This window comes from Falco punctatus (genome assembly GCF_963210335.1).
Source record: "Falco punctatus genome assembly, chromosome: 1".
NCBI classification, from domain to species: Eukaryota; Metazoa; Chordata; class Aves; order Falconiformes; family Falconidae; genus Falco; species Falco punctatus.
Genome location: NC_137580.1, coordinates 86,441,002 through 86,462,147, shown reverse-complemented (window position 1 = coordinate 86,462,147; position 21,146 = coordinate 86,441,002). Strand labels below are relative to the sequence as shown.

At 41.5% G+C, this 21,146-nt stretch overlaps 2 protein-coding genes across 3 annotated transcripts; one reads left to right on the top strand and one right to left on the bottom strand.

The window, feature by feature from the left end:
• Positions 1–1,765: 1,765 nt before the first annotated feature.
• Positions 1,766–9,984, bottom strand: TRMT2A (tRNA methyltransferase 2 homolog A). Of its 2 annotated transcripts, XM_080373957.1 has the most exons (11): positions 8,856–9,984; positions 8,028–8,136; positions 7,352–7,533; positions 6,356–6,470; positions 5,977–6,092; positions 5,218–5,329; positions 4,151–4,273; positions 3,405–3,480; positions 2,774–2,890; positions 2,457–2,553; positions 1,766–2,155 (listed from the first exon to the last, which is right to left on the bottom strand). In XM_080373957.1, the coding sequence occupies exons 1-11, from the start codon at positions 9,470–9,472 to the stop codon at positions 1,867–1,869; spliced, it is 1,953 nt and encodes a 650-aa protein (XP_080230083.1). In that variant the 5' UTR covers positions 9,473–9,984; the 3' UTR covers positions 1,766–1,866. The 2 variants fall into 2 exon arrangements, with proteins under 2 accessions (XP_080230083.1, XP_080230084.1); XM_080373958.1 differs by lacking the exons at positions 6,356–6,470; positions 7,352–7,533.
• Positions 9,985–10,019: 35 nt separating this feature from the next.
• Positions 10,020–21,015, top strand: RANBP1 (RAN binding protein 1). Its single transcript, XM_080374022.1, has 6 exons — positions 10,020–10,156; positions 12,005–12,141; positions 13,953–14,110; positions 16,054–16,182; positions 18,090–18,155; positions 19,124–21,015. The coding sequence occupies exons 1-6, from the start codon at positions 10,142–10,144 to the stop codon at positions 19,246–19,248; spliced, it is 630 nt and encodes a 209-aa protein (XP_080230148.1). The 5' UTR covers positions 10,020–10,141; the 3' UTR covers positions 19,249–21,015.
• Positions 21,016–21,146: the final 131 nt, after the last annotated feature.

Below are 21,146 nucleotides of genomic sequence, written 5' to 3'. Positions count from 1 at the left end.
AAAAGGGAACTTTTATTCCTCAAGTCCTGTAGGTATTTTAAAATAGAAATTACATCAGTGCAGGCTCATTGGTTATGGAAGTACTTACCTCATTGCTCCTTTTTGGTAAGGAATTGAGTGTTTTCATCCTTAGACATTGCTTAGAATGAAAGGAAATTTTGAACCTTTTCTGGAATTGCAATTTTTATTTTTTAATTGAACAATGATGTCACAGTTGGAAATGACACAATGCAAGCTTGCTGGGTTTCATACCTGTTGTCACGTGCCCACCCAACTAAAAAGGAGGGGGTAGCAGCAAGCCCGTGTGCTATGACAGCAGATTTTTTGTTCAGTCCCTATTAAATGTACATTAGAAGTGTGTTCAGTAGCTTGAGATTTAAAATTGTGATCACTGCTAACAGTCAGTATTACTGTCTCTAGTGTGGCTTGCTGTCAGTTACAATGACGCAAGGAGCTGAGCAGCTGTGCGGAAGCACAAATCCTGGCAGGAGAGCAGCTCTGTGCCAGGGTGGCACTCGGCCAGGTTTGTCTGTGCATACACTGGAAGCGTAGCTTAAGGTGCTGGGCCCCATCACCAGGTCGCGTTCACTGGTGTGGCTGGGGCTCTGCTGTACGTGCTGACCTGACTGCGTTAAGGTTTTGCATTGAGTACAGCTGCCTTTCTCTCTTCCTGCACAGGGCTCACAGATGCCCGACAGATGCCCGAGCTAAGGTCCTTTTGCCTAGGGCAGTTGTTTGGTAGAAAGAAATAGTGTCCGCAGTACCTCAGCTATAACCTCAGGCACCGAGTAAGCTGAGGGAACGCTCCCCTCGCTTTCCCATTCTTCATTAAGCACTGAATTACGCATCACTCCTCCATAAATGGTTTTTCCACGAGGCTGATGTTACCCCTCTTAAAGCTACTATAGGATCAAAAAGCCTCTGTGGGGCTTCCTAGAGGACAGCCTTCCCAGAGACCATTGCGACATCGGAGGTATTTGACTGAAGGCATCCAAGACTTTTACTATAGTCAGAGGAAAATGAGCCTTTATCAAAAATGAAAAATTTCCTGCCAAGGAGGATGGCCTGGACCGGTGTCTACAGGCAACTTCAGGCAGTAAGTTCTCATGGGTGAGGGTGTGCCTAGAGCGAAGTCATCACTGCTTTACTTGTACGTTGTAGAGAGTGATCTAAGCAAGCCATTATTGTATTGTCAGGGACGCTACAGTCTCAGCATAAATCAGTTTTAGACTGTGGTTTTATTAGAATATAGATTTGTTGCTTCCTAGCAAAGATCTAGCACGTGAATGATTTATGGAAGGTTGAAGATTGCTAAACCTTTACCAGCTTATTCGAAAGACAGGGCGCTGTTCTGACAGGCGGGCAGAGCTGGGGAAAGTCAGCACTGACGGTGATGGGTCCCTGTACCACGCTGACCCGCTCAGGGAGCTAGACTGCGCTGGCAGGGCCCTCACTGCTCTGCTCTGGGTGGTGGTGAACAGCAGCTGTTCACTAGCGCTTGTGTGGTGTATGACACTCAGGTGGGAAGGGATGGTGTTGCATTAGCGATCAGCCCAGGTTTCAAACAGTTGTATCTGAATATAGTTGTAGAATAGTTATTTAAAGCTGTTTCAACCGTTTAAAAGAGTGAGCCCACCAGATGTATTACTTCACTCACCTGAATTTCCCCCTGAGGGCAGGAGGGGAGAAGCATGATTTGGCCTAAGAGTATGTAATAAAATGTAAATCACATTAGTTTGATGAAATCACTTGGAAGCCTTGCAGCTCGCTCTGTTGTACCGAGATTTATTACCTAGAGGTTACAGCACCAACGTTACTGAAGCGTCTAACAAGCAAAAGTAGTTTCTGCAAAGTGTCTCCCAGGAGTTAAGTAGATTCCTTCTCTTCAAGTGCAGCACCTGCACCTTCGGGAGTTGTCTGGCTTCTGTCAGTGTTGGATGGGTTGATACCATCCAAGCACTCCGCATCATGTCCTGCTGCTGGGCCTTGAGCAGCATCAGGTGTTGCTTCAGCAGAGCTCCCGTTTGCGTATTCCACCCTTTCAAAGAGTATCAGTAACTCGCAGTGCCTGGTCTGAGGGAAGAGATCCACAGCCACCGCCTTAACGGGACGGAAAGAGGCTCCTTTGACTCTGTTGGAAGGGGCCCGGCACAGGCTTGATGGGGAAGAAAGGGGAGGAAGAACTGTGTTCACATCGCAGTTTGCTCTTCACCACTGCTACTCTTCTCAGAAAGGTTTTTCTTCCCCAAGGCTCAATTCCACACTGGTGTTACTCACCACCCCAGTACTTCCATTGTTACTGGCATACTGGGCAATACAGTTGCAATCCTGCTGTGAGGCAGGCGTCAACTGTTTCTGGTGAAAGGTAAATGCAGCTCATGGTCCCCCTCCCCCAAGAGCACATAGTCAGCTTCTTACCGCATTTACTTAGTCAGCTTAACGCGTGAAATACTCACTCCACAAAGTTATTCATTGCGGCTCTGGGATTGCAGGACACATAGATCAGCTTCTTCAGATGTTCAGCTCTTCTAATGGCAAGAATTACCTTGGAATCTAGATGATCAAAACCAAGACGGCTGTTTACTGCGCTGTGTGCATGAACACACGCGCCAAAAAATTCCAGGTTATACTCCAGCATGAACAAAACTGTTGCAATACCCTGTTGCTTCAAGCTGTACCTGAAGCCTCCTGCTTAATTCATTCCACTGATGTTTTCTTAGGTTCACCACCAAACACCCATTGGGAGAACAGACTTAAGAGAAGGTAAACTTACGCAGCCCTGCTCGTGGTGGGTCTACAATAGTAACCAGGTTCTGAGGAGCTAATATGTTAATTAGAGAAGGAACAATGTCTTCAGCCTTCCCACAATGAAATTCAATGTTACTCAGTTCTATATATAAAAAAAAAAAAAAATGTTATCAGAGTACTTACCTAGTCAGAGCATCTTTCAGCACACTCAAATTGGATATCAAATTCAGATGCCTTAGTAACTACAAATTGTTTAGTGTACCTTGAAATCAGTGTAAATACAATAAATAAAATCACTGGTACTTCAGATCATTTAAACAGTAATCTGAGCATCTTCCATTATCTGGACTAAAGCAAATTCCCACAAAAACTAGCTACTGTTAATGTTTTATTTATGAGGGTAACTATGACTTCACCTCACTTTTACACTGAAATGTTCTGGTTTTGCAGAAAAAAGTAGCTAGCTGTTAGTCAACAGGAAAACCGATCTTACAGACTAACACGGTATTTGTTTTCAAGAGAGATTAAGTGTTTAAAATGGACAAGATTACTATCAACAACATGTAATTCCAAGCTGCTTAGATAACGTAAAGAGAAACTAGCTATTCAACTACTATGCTTCTTAACAAAGGTCTTAGCATTTTAGCTTAACTAACCATTAATCTGGGCGTTCACTTTGGCATCCTGCACAGCTTCTTGGCAGAGTTCAATTCCAATCACTTTCTTTACTTTCTATAGAATCAAGAGAAAAAAAAAAAACATCTGGTATGTAAATGGAAGTTTAACCATTATTCGTAGCATTAGCAATTAGCTAGTACTCGTGAACGTTGACTAGTACCTGGTTGGAGAATTACTGCCTTGCAGCCAGAAAAAAGGCTGAGAAGGGACCTGGGCAAATGAACAGGGACTTTTAGACTGAAATTGTGGGATGAATGCCATTTATCCCAACTGGTATGCAACAGACTCCAGTTATGCTGGTGTCTTTCTTTGGCGAGGGGCAGGGGGTGGGTGGGTGGGGAGGGGAGGGGGGCAGACTCCCTTATATGGTCTAGCAAGCTCTGCTCTAAAAATTGTATAAGAAACCTTGGTTATTCAGATCCAAAGCTTTCTAAGAAAGCCCAAACTAGATAAGTGGATAGATTCTAGTAAATTTTGGCTGTCCTGCAGAACTACAGCCTCTTTTGACTGAATTAGTTTCAGCATAGTTCAGGCTGCTCAACAGAAGGGTGAGTTTTTGTAATAATTTGGTAAAACAGCTGCAGGCAGTTTAATGAGAAATAATTTTTAAAAATTAAAAGTGTTGCATTTCAAGTACAAGTATTTTCTTTTATTGTAAACACAGCTAAAGATCTACATCTGTTAAAAAGTAGCTTATATTCGGGAGGAGAAACTGCTTACTCGCCTTTGCCAAGGAAATGCCAATAGTTCCTGTCCCACAGCAAATGTCAAGCACCGTGCTCTCTTGGCTCAGCTGCGCCCAGTCCCTGATGGCGGTGTACAGAACTTCTGCAGCTTCTGTGTTTACCTGCAAAATTAGGTTCTGAACAGGTCTACTTCTTCATAAATAGTCAATGTGCTTTAATGAGTCTTAGGAAAGCATGTTTTCTTTGTCTTGTTTCTAAGAAATACATCTCTGAAAAGTAATGTTTTGTTACCTGTGTTCTAGTAAAAAATGACTTGTTCTACAGTACCTAAAGAGCAAGTCTGGAAACTAGAGGAGAGAGCAAACAAAATAATTAAGCAAAATCCTAAGCAACAAAGTGAAGTCCAGACTTTAAAAATACTTGCTCTCCTTGAATAGGAAATAGTAGAGATACAAAACCAGGGGAATATAACATGACACTACATCCAGCAAGCTTTATTTTAACCTTGTTTGTGATACTGCTTTAAAGTAAATGCTGTAATTCCACATTATGGCTAAGGAAACTTTCTAAACCCGTGCCTCTAGAGCAAGCATATTCTTTGTCTTAAAAGAGCAAGCAAAGCACACCATGTGGAAAAAAACAGTAGCCTCTAATCTATGGTAAATAATAGAAAATACAGTTTACTTCCATATATTTACAATGGAAAGCAATAATACACTTCCTATTTCAATACTTTCAACAGCACAGGTACCTGCTGAGGTTTTAAAGTGTTGGAAGGGCAGAAAGATGTTTTGGAAAAACAAACCAAAACTAGTACTACAAAGATTCCTGAAATACGTACTACACGTTCTGTATATATAAATGCTGCCACTCAACAGGAGGGAAATTATACTGAACTCTTAAAAAAACAAGTTGTCTTCAACATGCCCCCATCAAGTTTACACTCACTGTTTTTATAGCTGAACGTAATACTCAAAAAGTATTAATCACTGCAAATATATAAAAGATTAAGTCTCTAGATGTAGCATCTTATTGTACAGCATTAGCCAAGCTTAAGGGCATTAACGCAAACCCAGTTAAATTAGCAACTTTGTAACATCCTTACTTGAAAAAATGCATGAGGAGAAATTCTAAATTTTAGGCCAAGAAGTTCTTCATAGATGTACTTATCACCAGCCACATGCTCCAAAGGCAAGTCTTCTAGATTGGGAGATTTCCTAGGGGGCAGCGGGGGCAAAGGCACAGGGAGACAAAATAAAGGTGGGCGGGGGGGACGGGGGGGGAGACAACAAACATGTTTGTTACAATTTTTACCAAAGCTGTAGTCATCTTAAAAATTGTAGTACTACATACAAAGCTGTAATTTAGTGGGCCAACATTTATCGTATCTTTTTAGAGACTATCTTCTTGGCTATTTCTTTCTTAACAGTGTACACTTGTTCCATCAATGTAACAGTAGGACCTACGTTGTCTCTAGATGAAGATGTGAGCCTTGTTATCTGTGGAAGAGGATGAGATGAAAAATATAATCATGTAAAATAGGGAAGAAAGGAGGCAGAAGTTACTTGTTGACAATAATAAATACCCATCTACTGCAGTAAACACTTCTACAGCCTGACAGCCAGTGAACAGTAGTGGGTTCACCCAGTGAAACTCCACCTGCCTTTATCCAGTGGACACTACCGGAGAGCGGGACATTTCAGGAGTCTCTCGTGGAAAAGGTAAAATAACTGTTGAACAAATTAGCAACACTGCTGCTACTTTTGAAATAGATAAAATAATGATGTGGAAGTGCCACCCACTTTGCAAACACTGAAATTCCAGCCATGAGCACAATACCCCGAAGCACAGTTCACCCCCTTACCTTTGTCCTTCCTCCACAAAGTACAGAGAGGTAACACCACTGCTCTTTCCCATCCCTTCTGTGAAGTATTTTGCCAGAGAGATTTTCAGGTCAGCTAGCTCTTCTTTACTTAATTTCTAAAGGTTCCATTTGAAAGAAGGGAGAAGAATCATCTTAGTGACTTAAAGATAGGATTTAGTGTATGCCTTCTATAATAAGCATATTAATTACTTGTTCATTCCCATGTATCAGATTAGTCTAAATAGCAGAGCAGTAATGCAAGGTAAACTACACCAAGTAATTATTCTATTTCTCTTTTGCACGCACAACTTATAAAATCAAATTTATGTAATTTTACAGCTATGTGCCTGGGCTGCGCATGACATATCAACTTAAATACCTGAGGATTAAAATAAACAATGGCCATGATGTGGCCAATCCTGCTGGTACGGACTGTGAGCTGTTTCCAGTGACCTTCGTAGGTTTCTGGGCTGTAAACTGAGTAAGAAGTTGACCTGCAATTTTCAGAAGCTCAGTTACTTAACAGAGAACTATTTTTTTGCATAATATTCAACAGTTTAATGAAGCAAAAGAAGCTCCTCATGCAAAGCGATGAAAAATGTTAAGTAGAGAGGTTACATTGACTTGTCAAGAATAGAGTGACTTCCACATCTTAATTAAGAAAAAAGGGGAAAAAGAGATTGATGAATAGATAATATCTCCTAATGCAGAATAATCTCTGCCCGCTTCTCACATTCCTCTTACCCATTTTAACCCATACAAAATTATAGATAGGATATAGGCTGCTTCTCACCACATTCAGATAGTGACACAACCTTTTATAATGCCTTAATTGGCTTCTGTGCATCATACCAAGTTCAAACTCTCCATGATTCTTCAGAGGTTTCCATTTTTGAGGATTTAATTGCTATTTAAAGAAACCACTCCCTTTCCTAAAAAGTACTGTTGCTTACATTTACAACTTATGTTTTGTTCCTTGTTGTAGGATGATTCTTCATCCAAGGAAACAACTGACCTTTGTTCTTCAAATTCCTCTTTTAAAAAGCCTTTTTCTGAGTATTTCTTTACAGTTAGTGAAAGAAGCTCTCAAATAACAGACACTTTTTCTTGTAGACTTATACACTGCTCGCAATAAAGCTGGTGTTCAGCTGGCACCTGTCCCTCCATCTCAGAACAGCTGAGCAAGAGCAAGGGAAAATACTCAGTGATCTAGGCACGAGATGCGAACATCAAAGAATTGCTGAATACTGAGTGTGGCATATCTTCAGTCTTAAAGCTCAGAACAAACACTAAGCTTTACATAATACTTAATTTTATAAATATTTTTAGGAAGATATCAAAACCTTTATGGATAACTCATTTTACTTATGCTCACCTTATGTAGTCTTGGAAAGCTTTTACTACTTTTTTGGCAATAGCAGGAATGTGAATAGTATCAAATGGCTCCACTACAGCACATGTACCACCCTTATATTTGCCAAGACGACAACCCACAGTTTTGTCTTCTTGATTTACACCAATCCCAATCAAGAACTCACATTTGTTGCGATATTCAGTCTAGATTTAAAATAAAGTTATGTAAGATATTTACACAGCACTTATTTGTACATGCCAAGTTTCTCCTGAAACAACCCTCATATGGTTAAATGTATTTGCAGATGGACACAGGACATTTAGTTTATATGGAAGATATTAATGGATTTTGATGTATGAGAACTAACAGCAATAATGAAAAAGTATTAGTAAGTCTTGTTATTTAAAGGGCAAAATATCGCCTCTGTTGAAGAATGTTTGTATTAGCCTACAACACAAGCTTGCAGGGACAGCATATTGATCTTTAAAGTAGAATAGCCAGTTAATTGTAACTATTCTTCGGCTTCCTGTCAGTATTTCCACACAGTATTTACATGAAAGGCAACGATGTCTAAAAATCATCATTCATGATAATATGAAGTCAAATACTCAGTTTGTCCACTGTCTCTTAACACCAAATGACCAACTGAACCGCAAGCGCGCTGAGCCCCGCTCCATACATCACCCAGGTTAGTTACCTGCACCGGGGACGCTTTCACTCCCTCTAGCGGGCAACACAATTTGTTGTACTTCTGCTTCTGCAGGAACAACCAAGGTAACAAAGCTCTGTTGTTATTTCCTATTTCCCTGCCCAAATCAGAAACGAAAACGGTAAAGGACACATTTAGAAAAAATGAGGTTACCAGTTGCAAAAGACATTTTTTCTTTTTTCTTTTTTTTTGCATAGGCATAAAAAAAGTATTAGATTATCAGATGAAGAATATTTCTTCCACAAGATTTTTTTTAACAAACCCCCTCCAACTTTTTATGAGGTGTAACCTGAAAGAATAAGAGTTAAATGTAGTTACAAAGGTATGAACTATACTTAGCAACGTACCCATGCATGAAGAGAATGACGATTTTATCTACGTGAGTAAAGCAAGAGAGGTAAGTGATACTTTGATCTACAAAGACCAGGCATAAAAGTTTGAGTGGATTTCTGAAGAGCAAATCCCAACCATCGCGTACCATCTCTACAGATGGATTCCCCCTTACACCACTTGACAGCGCCAATTCTTTTTTTAAGGGCACAAACATCCTTTTGCTTAGGCCTATGTAACAACAGCCCTTCATTTAGCAGTTTTTTGAGGCTGACCAAGAACAGCAATAGCAAGTTTTATCAGCTGGAGCACTTTTTAGGCCCTAGCATTGGAGGTTATATTTTATTGACTTTGTCAGGGGATCTGGGTTTTGACCTACCTCTAAATTACTTTATTTTAGAGATAGCAATTTGTGCCAACTTAGCTCTATCCCATCGTAAGGCCAAGTCCCACAAACATTACGGTAGCTTTACAAACAGGAATTACTTTGTCAGCTTCTGCAGCACTTGCTCACACTCCTGCTGCTTCTTGGCCAGCTGCTCCCCATAGGGCACGCTCCACAGCGGGGTCACCACATCAGCTATGCGCTTGCTCAGGGGCTCCTCTCCGCTGGCTGCAGAGAGCGTGGGCCGCTTTGCCTCGCCCTGCTCTTGCTCCAGCTCCCCTTCCTGCTTGCGTTTCTTGGCGATGGGGTCGGCTTTGGGCTTGGCCAGCCGGACGCTCAGGGCCCGGCTCTTCCACATGGCCCCGTGAAGCACCCGCATGGCCTTGTCCCGCTCCTCCTCGCTCTTAAACGTGACGAACGCGAACGTCTGCTTCCCAAACAGTTTTATCTTATGAGGATTGAGCCCGTATTTGGCGAGGAACTTTTTCACGTCATTGAACCCGATGTATTTGGGGAGGTTTTGTATTTCTACTTTATAGATCTCGGAGGTAAACAGGTCTCCCTTAATGTATCCGTACACGTCGGGGCAGGCTGCGGGGCTCCCCGCGGTGTCACCCCCGCCGCCACCGGCCTTGCTTTCCAGCTCAGCCCCGTCTCCAGCCTCCGGCGCAGGAGCCGCGACGCACGGGGGGTCGCCCCGCCCGCCCCCTTCCGCCATGCTCCCGCCGGCGCCAGCCTCCCCTCGGCCCGGACACCAGGTCAACCCCCGTCCGCGGTCCCCGCGGCCCGCGCGCACCTCGCGTTCCCTCGTGCCGGGGCCGTGGGGGCGGGGCCGTGGCGTCACCGACGGGCCGTCGTGAAACGAATGGGGGGCGCGGGGAGAAACGGTCCGGTTTTAGGTTGTTGGGTTTTTTTTAAATGTCCGCCCCTCACCGCTACTTCTTCAGGTCTGTCGGGTCGGCCGCGTCGCTTGAAAGTAGCGCTAGAAGTGACGGAAGCGCTGTCCCGCGCCGTCACCGCGCGAGCGCCATCTTGGATCGAGGCGCGGGGTGCCCGCCGCCATGCCGCGAGGGCTGATGGGAGGCGCCTCGGCAACGGGACGGCAGAAAACAACCTTTACCGGGGCGGGGCGGGCCGGGCCCGGGACGCAGGGCAGCGCCGCGGGTGGCGGCTGGTGGCGGGGCGGCCTCTCCTTGCGGGCCGGGCCGGGGCCGCCGCGGCGCGCCGGGGGCGGGGCGGGAGCGCGGCGCTGAGGGACAGCGCGTGTTTCCCATCGGGCCTTGCGGCGGCGCGGGCTGCGGGAATGAGGTAAAGGCGGGAGGGGCGGGGGCGCGCGGCAGGAAGCGCGGCGGGCAGGCGGCGAGCGCAGCGCGGCGGGCCTGGCCCCATGGCGGACACCAAGGTGAGGGCGGTGGGCGCGCTGGGCGGGGATGGCGGGCGCGGGCGGAGGAAGCAGCGTGGCCCGGGGTGGCGGATGGCGGCGGGAGGGTAACGGAAACAGGTGGGGCCCGCCCGGGGGCGGCGGGCCGGAGGAAGGCCCCCAGGGTTTTGCCGGGACGGCCTCCGGGCCGAGGAGCGCAGGCGGGCGGGGGTCCCGTGGCTGGGCGAGGCCCGCGGGCGGGGAGGGCGAGCTAGGGGCCTGGTCGGAGGGCAGGGAGCGGCAGCGCCGCCTCGGCCCTGCGTGGCGCGGCGGGGATGCCCGTACGGCGGGGCACGCGTGTCCCCGGGGCCTGGCCTCGGCCCAGCCGGGCGCGGGAGGCGGCGGCGCTTCCCCGGCGGGCGGCAGGCAGGCCGGTGCCGCGCCTCAGGCGCCCCTGGGCCGTCTCTCTCCCCGTTTCCCCCTTTCTTCTCTCCCGCCCCTCCCCCGCCCGGCTGATCGACCCCTTGTGCCTCCCGGCCGGAGGCGCGGCCCCGCGCGCTTTATATCGCGGTGGGGCGGGATCTTATCGTGATAACGGGATCCGCTCGCTCACGTGCGGCTATTGTGACTATGCGCTGCTCACGGCTGTTAGCTGGGTTGGCCAGCGCAGGCCGGCCGGTGCGGGACGTGCCGCTCCCCGCCGCGGGAGGCGGCCTGGGGCGGTTCAGCCGGGGTCTCTTCCACAAGATGGACCTTAACCACGTTCTTACTTTTTTTCTTAGATGTGGAATATCGGGGTTTTAAAGCTAATTATAAAGCATAATCAGGACTGACTTTGCCACATTTCTTACCGAATTCCCACTTGCCCCACCTCTCCTTTTTTTTTTTTTTTTTTTTTACTATTTAGTAAATAGTAAACTCTTTCACTTCAGTTTCTTTACACATGTGTGCTGTGTATCTGCTCTGTAAAGGGTATTATAAATAGAGCCTGTAAGAGTGGACTGTTTCATCTGTAAAGGAAAATAAGATTGTAGAAGGTGTTTGTTTTCTCTCTAACTCAAACAACAACAAAAAACCCCAAATCAGTTCCCTTGACCTGAAATAGCTGTTTGTGGCCTCATTAAACTTGGAGATGAATCTCCCTTCTGGGCTTCTCTACTCAACACTTCTTGGTGCTTATGTATGAACTATTAGAGGTGTCTGTCATTTACTTACTAGTGACATACTACAAACAATTCTTAAGCTTAATGAATGCTATGACAAATTCCTAAATAACTAAATAGGAACTATTATTTTGGCCATTTACACATAACTTAAAGCTCCCCAAAGAGTCTTAACGCAAAAAAAAAAGTTATTTCATGAGTGTTACAACTGTGCTTCAAAAATATCATTGATTGTGGGTGATTCTAATACACGTGACTAAAATAATCAATTTCTGGATGTGGTGTGTTCCTTAAGCTGGGTTAGCTAATTGCTTTGGTGTTATGTTTTTTTTTTTAATTTTTCCCATTAATGATATGTTATTAGCCACTAAGAAATAGTAGTGGTGGTTTAATAGCATAAACCACATTATATAGAAAAAATAGTCAAATTATTTTTCCATAACCAAGAGCTGTTGCTTCAAGGCCAGGCCCCTGCATGATAAAAGTGATAGGACTAAAACATCTAGTACTCCAAAACCCACCTTTTTTTTAATGTGGTGGGGTTTTTTTAGTATAACTATATGTTGACTTTAAAGCCTTCTTTTTTCAGCTGTAGTAATTTTTCTTTTATTGTTACAGGGTATTTCAGTTACTAAGATCTAATTGCTGTCGTAAGTTTTCATTTTAAATACAGATATGAGTATAGATTTTAAGAACATAGTAACTTTTGTGGTTTTTTTTTCTTCAGGAAACACATGAGGAGCATGATACTTCTACTGAAAATGCAGATGATTCTAACCATGATCCTCAGTTTGAGCCCATAGTTTCCCTTCCTGAGCAAGAAATAAAAACTCTGGAAGAGGATGAGGAAGAACTCTTTAAGATGTAAGTACAATATAGGCTTAAACTTCAATGGGCTTATAAAAAGCCAGATAACTTCTTAGGAATCTCTGTGTATGAAGTGTTCATCTAAGTTGGTTGCTGTTTGCTGTGGTGGCAGAGATTGAGTGGGGGATGATTGGTAATAATGCCCCAAGAAACTGGAATAATAGAAAGGAGCTGATATGATGAATCTGGCTTTAGTATTGTTTAGCCTAAAAGAAAATATTAACTTGGATAATAATTATGGGTTTGAAATTGTGTGATCACAGTGTTAAAAGTATCATGGGAGGGGAAGTGAGATGTGAGACGTGTATAGTGTTGCTGCTGTGCATCCCCAGTTGTAAAGGGTCATGTATGGTACACTGAAACAATGAAAGCAATAGATGCAGTCCAGTATTGGGGCATTTGTGGCAGTACCTTCCTGGTGTCTTAAACATAGTTTTATCCTTAGTTTGGGCTTATTGTCAAATCAGAATAGCTTGCTCAAGATCTGTGATCAGCCTGAAGAAACACATAGGCATGAGAAGTGTTTTGGATTTGATCTATTTGTTTTAAACAGGTTTTAAAAAATACTATTTTTACTTAACCACAGAAGGCTATTGTTTATCTAGAAGGTATACGAGTTGTCCTTATACAGATTCTAAAGCAGTGGTCAGTTTCTGACAGGTAGCATGGTGAGATCTCTGACCATTGGGCCTCCACACACATGATGTGCGGTATCAGATGGAAAGAGGAATTTATTTTTTTAATTAAAATGGAGAGGGGGGAAATAACAACAGTGTTAATTCCAGCAGCCTGTAGGTTCATTTTTATGTCTGTAGAGAGGTGAAGGAGGAAAGGAATCCTTTTTTTGAATGCTGGTCGTTCTGATAGCTAAACCTAGGGGAATCGCCTAGTGAATGCCAGCTGGACTTGCAAGGAAGGACTTGCTTTTGAACCAAGTAGTTTGTCTGCATTAGAGCATCTGTTAGAGTAGCTTGCACTAACATGACACCTTCTCTTGAAGGACCTGTCTTGTTACAAGTCCCTGTGCCTTGGTCTTCTATAGAAAAGTATATTCTCGTAGATATCCTATAGTGTGAGCAGGCACTTTCTTTCCTATAGCAATGTCTTAAACCACTCACTGCAGAACTCAAGCTCTTTCTTGGGTCAGTTTTGACTAAAGTCCGAAACTGCTCCTGTTTCTCTTTTGGCACACTGGCATCTTGGAAGATTAAACAGTACCTACCTGGAGTAGGTATGTTGCACTGCAGTACAACATGAAGCTTCCTTTATTTCCCGATTTAAGAATAGCAACAACTAGTTTTTTGGAGTTAAAAGGAAATGAGTGACTAGTGGGTGAGGCGCTTTAACAGTTGATCGAACGTTGGGCTTGAATTATACAAGAGTCAGTACTTGGCCTCAAGCTGCTCAGTTTCTTAAATTAATAAATACTGCTGGTTAGATGGAGCAGTTATATTCATAATTATATATATAAAGAACTCTAGCTATAGCAAAACCTGTTAATTACCTACCTTAATTAAAATAGGTTGCCTATACCAAGTATGTTGATAGTTCCCCCCAAAGTGTGTCCAGAATGTGTTAAATTTTAGTATAGCTATTACATAATTACTAATAGTTTGTTACTAAATTTAGATTTATCATATCAGTTTCTAAATTTGTATGCTGAAGTAGAACAGGGAACTTTACAAAGGAATTGTTTTCTTTCTTGTGTGTTGCTTTTAAAAAAACAACTGTATTGCTCAGTTGAGTATGCTGTTTTGATAAATGCTTCTACGTGCAGCCTAACTTCTTAAATTCTTCTTTTTTTCAAGGCGGGCTAAGCTATTCCGATTTGCGTCTGAAAATGATCTTCCCGAATGGAAAGAACGAGGAACTGGTGATGTAAAACTCCTGAAACACAAGGAGAAGGGAACAATTCGTCTGCTCATGAGGAGGGATAAAACCCTAAAAATTTGTGCAAATCATTATAGTATGTTATACATTGCTATACTGCTTATTTTTGTTTTAAAAAATAAGCTTGTAGAATTATACGTTGTAGATTAAGAGCTTGGTGGCTTTTTTAGTAGTAGCTAGAGAATTGCTGTGTGTCTTTAAACAGGTGTCAAATTTATATTAGAGTGTAAATATGATTATCTCTTGCTCTGCACACAAGTCTACAAGCATCAGAAACAATGAGTGCTTATTCTTATTAACAGAAGGAAGCCGTAGTTGGTTTTGTGATCAGATGCAAGGGCTGAGTCTCAAAGTGGGGAGTTTTTTCCCTTCAGACTCTGATAGTGTTGTAAAGAAAATTTAGCATGAACAGAGAGACATTATGTGGTTGCTCCCAGTGTGTGTGTGTTTGTTTTTAATGATTAATAGAGTGCTGAAAATGTAGGCCTTAATACTGTTTAGGGTAATAAGTTAATGTATGTTGTCTTGTTTTCATAAAAGAATTGAGAAATTAGCAATCGTAATTTACTACTTTGAGCTTAGTGTTTGAATTGGTAGAAGCGATTGCTTCACCATCAGAAAACAGATACTGAGGTGCTAAACTAATCTGTGGCTGCCTTTCTCTGCGTATGAAATAAACTGAAATGCACACGGTATATTCAGCTAACTCATTGAAAAATGGGGCTGATGGAGCAGGAGGTGTTTGTTCCTTTGATCCTCTTTGAATAAAAATAAACATGAAAGGGCAAGACAGTCAATATAACTAGCAACAAGTAGACTAATTTGGTAATACTTCGTAACTTGCTCAAAGAGTATATAGTAGTCTGTCCTGTTAAATTGCATTTAGGTAACTTGTTTGAAATAGCTTAATAGAAATCTGAAGTCAGAAGCCGTAATTCTTGTTTTGTTTGGGTAGATCTCAGAAAGTCAGACTTGTTTAGAGGACACAGGTGTTATTGTTTAGTAAGTGAAATGGCAAATATTAAAGCAGTCTATAATCACCAACCAATAAGAATAAACCTTTTGTTTAGGGAAATAAGTGTTGCACATATGCAAAACAAAATTGATGAGTTTATAGCGTTCATGTAAAATTTTTCTTTATCCTGGGAAGAATGCTTTAAGTATAGATTTCTTTACTGAATTTATGCTGGCTCACAGGCATAATTTCATTTAATGTTTTGCAAAAATGAAAAAAAAACTGATCTCTAAATTTAAAAAATGCAAGGACGTGAGTAGACCCTTCAGATTGCTCTCAAATGAAACAAACAACACAGGGGTCAGGGAGAAAAAAGACCCTGCTTAAGCTTTGAGTGTGTGTAGTGTAAAAAGTCTTAGAGTAGTGTGAGAAGTAACATTCCAAGTTCCCCAGTCAGTCAGGTGAAGTAATTACAGTGTCTTGGAGGGAAAGGGCTCTGTTTACTGGGAAGGAACAAATGGATTGAAAGTATGTTGTGAGGATCTCGCAGCACTGCAGAATTCCATAATAACTTGTAGCAGAGCTTTAAACTGATGGGAGAGAAATGAACCTGATTTGATGACTAATTGTAGGAATCATACTTTTTTAAAAACATTTTTGTAGCATGTAGTATTTTCAGTGTGCAAAAGAAGATCGAATGCTGCTTGTCTTTCTGAATGCCTTTTCCTCCTAAACAGTTTGACTGTTCTTTAGAGTTGTGTTTAGTGACTGCATCTCCCTTAGTACCACAATCGTTTGCTTTAAGCAAGAATTGAATCAAACCCTTAGTTTCTTAACAATAGGGTATCTAGCCTTCTTCTATACAGTAAAGGTCTTGCATCATTTTATTTGATGATGTAAGGAAAAATATATATGGGCACCATTGTCTTCTGTTTATCCAAAAGTAGTTCTGTGTAAAGTGCTATACGTAACCATCGCAGCCAGTTGTTAATAAGATTTATGGAGGCTGGTGTGGAAAACATTTACTACTGTGCTATGTACACCTTCTAATGCTTTCATTTCAGTCACGCCCTTAATGGAGCTGAAGCCTAACGCTGGGAGCGACAGGGCATGGGTGTGGAACACACATGCTGACTTTGCAGATGAAAGCCCCAAGCCTGAACTTCTGGCAATCCGATTTTTAAATGCAGAGAGTGAGTGGACTGGCACTGAACTTACATTGCTTGTATACTGTTACATTACACTCAACGTCTTAGTGTTACTGTAAACCACTGTTGTAGATATACTGTATCTTACTACTGCATGGTACTGTTAGCTAATTACTGTTTAACTGAGAGAAGTTGGTTAATCACTTAATTGTATGTGTTGGCAAAACAGTGTAATAATTAGATCTGCAGTAATACAGAGCTTTCTGCCCTAGGCATGTTTTTTAACTTAAGCCATTTCATGCAAGTGAAATGCCAATTAGAATAAAACTAAAAGCAGTAATGCTGTGTAGTAGAGATTAATACATGCAGCTTGCTTTCGTTTATCTCGGGTGCCCAATTGTAGTTAAGATTACATTTTTGCATTAGAAGCAAGGAGATAGTGACCTGAGATTTGTGGTATTTTTTATTATTTTTTAAATAATGAACTAGGTAGTCTCTTTTTTTGTTTAGATTAAATGGAACACTCAGTGAAAAGTGTTTGTCAAACCCAGCTATCATACACTAGTTGGTGGGTTTTTTTCTGGAGTGACTATGTTGACAACCAGAACAGAAAGTAGGTTTGTAGTTACACGTGGATCAGCTAGTAGGGTTGAATGATAGTGTAGCTTTCCCAGCTCCTTAGGATCAAAGAACTGTTTTGGGGGTATTTTTTTCTTGAAAAAGGAGGCAAAATGAAAGGGAAAAAATGTTGCATTTCCTGCTTTACCATTTGCCACACAAGTTTAGTGTGTTAGCCACCTCTTCTCCCTACATGCTAGATGGCTAATAAAGTGGCTGTGTATTTTTAAACTAGATGAATTTGCCTACATCTGGGATAGTATATATCTTGCTTCCTTTTCCTCAAGTCTCCAGCATCGTATTGTTTAGCCAAATAAATCTTTCTGGTTCACCTCCTTAGTGCTTGCTCCTTTCTTAATCAAATAGGAAGTTAAAGGGTGTTGTTAACTATTTGTTCACCTCTGAAAGAAAAATCTTTCCCTCTTTGAGGTAGAGGTTGTTCAGCTTACTGAGCGTTTGTCTTGAAGGATTAGTCCTCTTTGCCTGTTTACCCTTTGCAGTACTGACTGAGCAGATGAAGGGCACACGTGTCTGTTCACCTATCAAGTATCTTTCCTTTTTGAGATCGTTGAAAAGGAATTGATACAAATACTTCCTGGAGTAGTTTCAGAGTGGCTTCTGAATTCCTGTGGGGCAACAGTGACCTCATGTGGTCAGTCAGGCCGAGTTGGCATACCAAATTACCTGCTTTACAGTTCTGGTGTTAGAAAGTACTGGCTTTTGTGGCTTGTTGCTTGTGTTACTTGTGCAGAAATGCTGTTGTAACTTGATCAGCTGCTTGGAATGACTATTAAATCAAGTGGTAGTTTAGGCCAAAATATAACAAAGGTTTTGTTTCCTTAGCTGTTGTAGGCAGGAATAGCTTGAGTCCAGGCTTTTGGGTATTGAATCTGAATGCTGTACCAATGAAACAGCCTTTATCTTCCATTCTTGATGCTAAAACCCTAAGTTATGGTAAGGATGTGGAGACTTTCTAGGGTATAATGGAGCTGGCAATGGTAGTAATTCAAAGGTGATGTTCAGGTTTTTGCTCACAGATAGTCATATGAGCAGTCTCTGATACCATATTCTTAATTGTGTAGTCTAGGGACAGCTGGGAGTTACAATAATCACATTGTAAGTATTTTGCAAAATAAGCTGTTTTAATAGACTTGCTAAAGAAAAGTAACTGTTCCTTTTTCATAGCATCTTGTATAATTTTAAACTAGATTACTTTTTAAGTGCCTAGGAATTTTGTTTACACGAAACTCATGTATCTTTCCTCAAGACTGGATATATTCAACATTACAAGGAGGTGAAAGTAATGAAAAAAAATACTGTCTTTACTGAAACAGATGCTCAGAAATTCAAGGCAAAATTTGAAGAATGCAGGAATGAAGTAGACAAGAGAGCAAAGAAAGGTAAGGTTAAAAGTCTGCACCATGCCACTTTTTCTAGCTGTTTTAGTGGTTATAGCCATCTGGAGTATCATTGTGTTTTAGCAGACTCACTCTGTACTGAACTGCAGCCTTCAGTTCAGGTGCTTTTTCTGTCTGCGAGAGTAATAGTTCACAGGAGTGTCAATTGCCTTCTTTCTTGTGGAAGGCTGTTACAGTTGCTGTTGGGACATAGCTTTTTTCAGAAAAGCTACTAAGGAAACATTTCTGTTTTATGGTACACAAATGAACTGTAACCACAGTGATATTTCCTCCTTCCAGCTTCCCTTCCCAAATTCCACAAATACATAATCTTGCAAGTAGAATACTAAATATTTTTAGTTGTTAATGTGTATGAAGTAGCACCACTTCACAGGTCTCTCTTCATTTAATAGATTAATGCACCACCTTGTAGAATTGCCTGTCTGACAAGATTATTTCACCATGTAAAATGAACACTTCCATCTTTCTGAAGTATAGATTACTAGCGATCCGCAGTCAATCCTCTTCAGGATATTTAGATTGGAATTTTTCAGTCTTAAGAACTTCCTGTTCCCCAGTTTGAAACTGAGGAACTTGGCTTTTGGCTAAGATAAGCAAGAAGCTAGGTACTTGAGGCATTTACTTGACTGGACACTGTATTGAGTCAGTTACTGGTAACAGCAAAGCTGACCAAGTGTTACATGTTTATCAGTCACTATAATTGGGGCCTCATTTAGCAATTAAAATATGCAAGTTGTATTTCTTGAATTCTGACATCGGAGATAATTACCAAAGGAAAAGAAATTGAATGAATTGCTCTAGTGCTCAGCAGAGAATTTCCTTACTTTTTGTTCTTATTCTCAATACTACCTGTCTCCCTCCCCCCCCTCACCTTCCACTTCTCTTTCCCCCTGTAACAAGAAAAACCATTACTGCCTGTATGTAACTTTTTTTCCTAATCAATCTCTTAGCAGGCACAGACAAAAATGATAGTGCTGATAAAGTTGCTGAAAAACTAGAAGAGCTTTCTGTAAAGGAAGAGAGCAAAGAATCTGAGAAGAAAGAGACCAAGGAAAAAGCTGAAGAAAAGCAATAAATCATCCTGGGCCTTGCAGTTTTTCCTTTACACTTTTTCTTTTTCCTTTTTTTTTGGTTTTTGTTTTGTTTTGTTTTTAATTTTTACAAGGGACTTTATACAGAACTGAATTCAACATTCAGGTTGTTTTTTCTAAGCTTTTGCCCTTTTGAAGATGTCTTGAGAAAATCCATTCCCCAGTCATGAAAATGTACTGTGCTAACTTTCTTTTCCATAGTGGAAAAGAAACTTATTTATAGTCATCCAAAAGAGTGAATAAAATAAACTTGAAAACAGCATCAGAGGACAGAACCAAGTTTTCTATATACTTTAAAGGCTTATGAATACACTTGTTTCATTGGGTGTTGAGATACGTATCATCATACCTGTGGATTAACTAGGTTAACAGACTTCACCAACAGGGAAGATTAAGATTGCATCCATGTTTCTTATATGGCTTCTAAAACTGTAATATAACAGACCTTTCACACTTGCTGCTGTGTGTTCCTGAGCAGGGAATGTGCCTGTGGTTCTTGAAATACAGCTGACTTCTGGAATTGGGTGATAGAGCATTCCAGGCATACTATTAATGATGATCCGTCAGACAGTGAAAATAAGAGTGGGAGAGAAAATTGATTACGTGAGACTTGAGAAGTATTTTCCTCTTACAAAACAAAATATTCCCCCAACCCCCAATTTGTTAATATTGCAAATGCTTGACCAGCACAAAGTACTTGTTGCTGTGGTCCCAGGTCTTCCATGGCGTGCTACTGGCTGACGGAAGGCAGCAGCAGCTGGTTATGGTGTATACAAAGGAATCTTAACTGAGTACCTTACTATGAGATTCCCCATGTCAGCATATCATAAAAGTTATTTTCTAAACCTTAGAAGCTTTTTTCCAGGGCTCTGGAGCTTGCATTGTTTTTAGAAACTGGGAGGGGTTCTGAGCTTTTAAGTTGCATGGTGGGAGGCTGTCCCTCTTTGAGAGTGGCAGTCTGAGTGTTCACTTTGGAACAGTTAGTTAGGTTGTACACCCTTGAGGGGCACTTTCCTTGCCAGAATGAGCAAATTGATCAAATCTCTTCCCTGCAAGTGTTTTCTGTTTATCCAGTTTCAAGTTAGTGCTAAAGAATAGGAAAACAAACTATAGTAAACAATAAAATCGCTTTTTTTTTTGTCTGGATAGGTTAATTGGATTTCATTGTTAATCACTAATACAAGAATAGTGTTAGGATAGCAATGGAATTCTGTAATACTGTTTCCAAAATGGTTATGAAAACTGGGCAGAACTTGCTAAACTTTAAGACTGTATGATGTTAACATTGGAGAGCAAGACCTTTTCATCTTCATAAAGAGGCTTTCCAAAGTAGGTCAGGCTCTGCAGTCTACCTGAGGAGAATATATTTTTTTAAAAAATCTTGTATTTCTACTTGGCACTGCCTTTCAATGCTACAATGAATTAGTCAAATCTGGAACTGTAATTAAGGTACTCACTTCATTCAAACTAAGTAATTCCTTTGGTGTTGTGCATGTTTCCCTTCAAGTACAGCAGATATCAAAAGTCTGTTAATTAACAAAAATGGTTGAAAGGCAAAATAAAATGCTCTTCGGTGTTTCTGGTTTGGAAATAACAAGACAAAGCTATTCTGAAGTACTTAACATTTGAATGTAAAAGCCAAATCTTTATCCATGAGTCACTGTAAAGTTTCTGATCTGATGTCAAAGTGTGTCTAAATTGATAGAAATTACATTTTAAAATTTCAAAATAAATATAAATTTTCATTTTGAGGGTTTGCTTTTTATTTAAAGAACTTAGTGGGAATGCATTTTTAGCCTGCAGGGGCAAAGTGATGAAGGCAGCAAAATGGGTGAGTTTGATTTCACTGTCAAACGTTGTATGGAAGAGGGGAGGAAACACC

Excerpts from the sequence above, each read along its gene's own strand:
- TRMT2A (XM_080373957.1), bottom strand. The coding sequence starts at position 9,472 with ATGGCGGAAGGGGGCGGGCGGGGCGACCCCCCGTGCGTCGCGGCTCCT. Across the intron at positions 6,471-7,351 it reads GCTTTCCAAGACTACATAAG|GTCAACTTCTTACTCAGTTT; the intron begins GTGAGCATAAGT and ends TGAAAATTGCAG. Across the intron at positions 5,330-5,976 it reads TTTGTGGAGGAAGGACAAAG|GAAATCTCCCAATCTAGAAG; the intron begins GTAAGGGGGTGA and ends GCTGCCCCCTAG.
- RANBP1 (XM_080374022.1), top strand. Across the intron at positions 12,142-13,952 it reads GAGGAAGAACTCTTTAAGAT|GCGGGCTAAGCTATTCCGAT; the intron begins GTAAGTACAATA and ends CTTTTTTTCAAG. Across the intron at positions 14,111-16,053 it reads AATTTGTGCAAATCATTATA|TCACGCCCTTAATGGAGCTG; the intron begins GTATGTTATACA and ends CTTTCATTTCAG.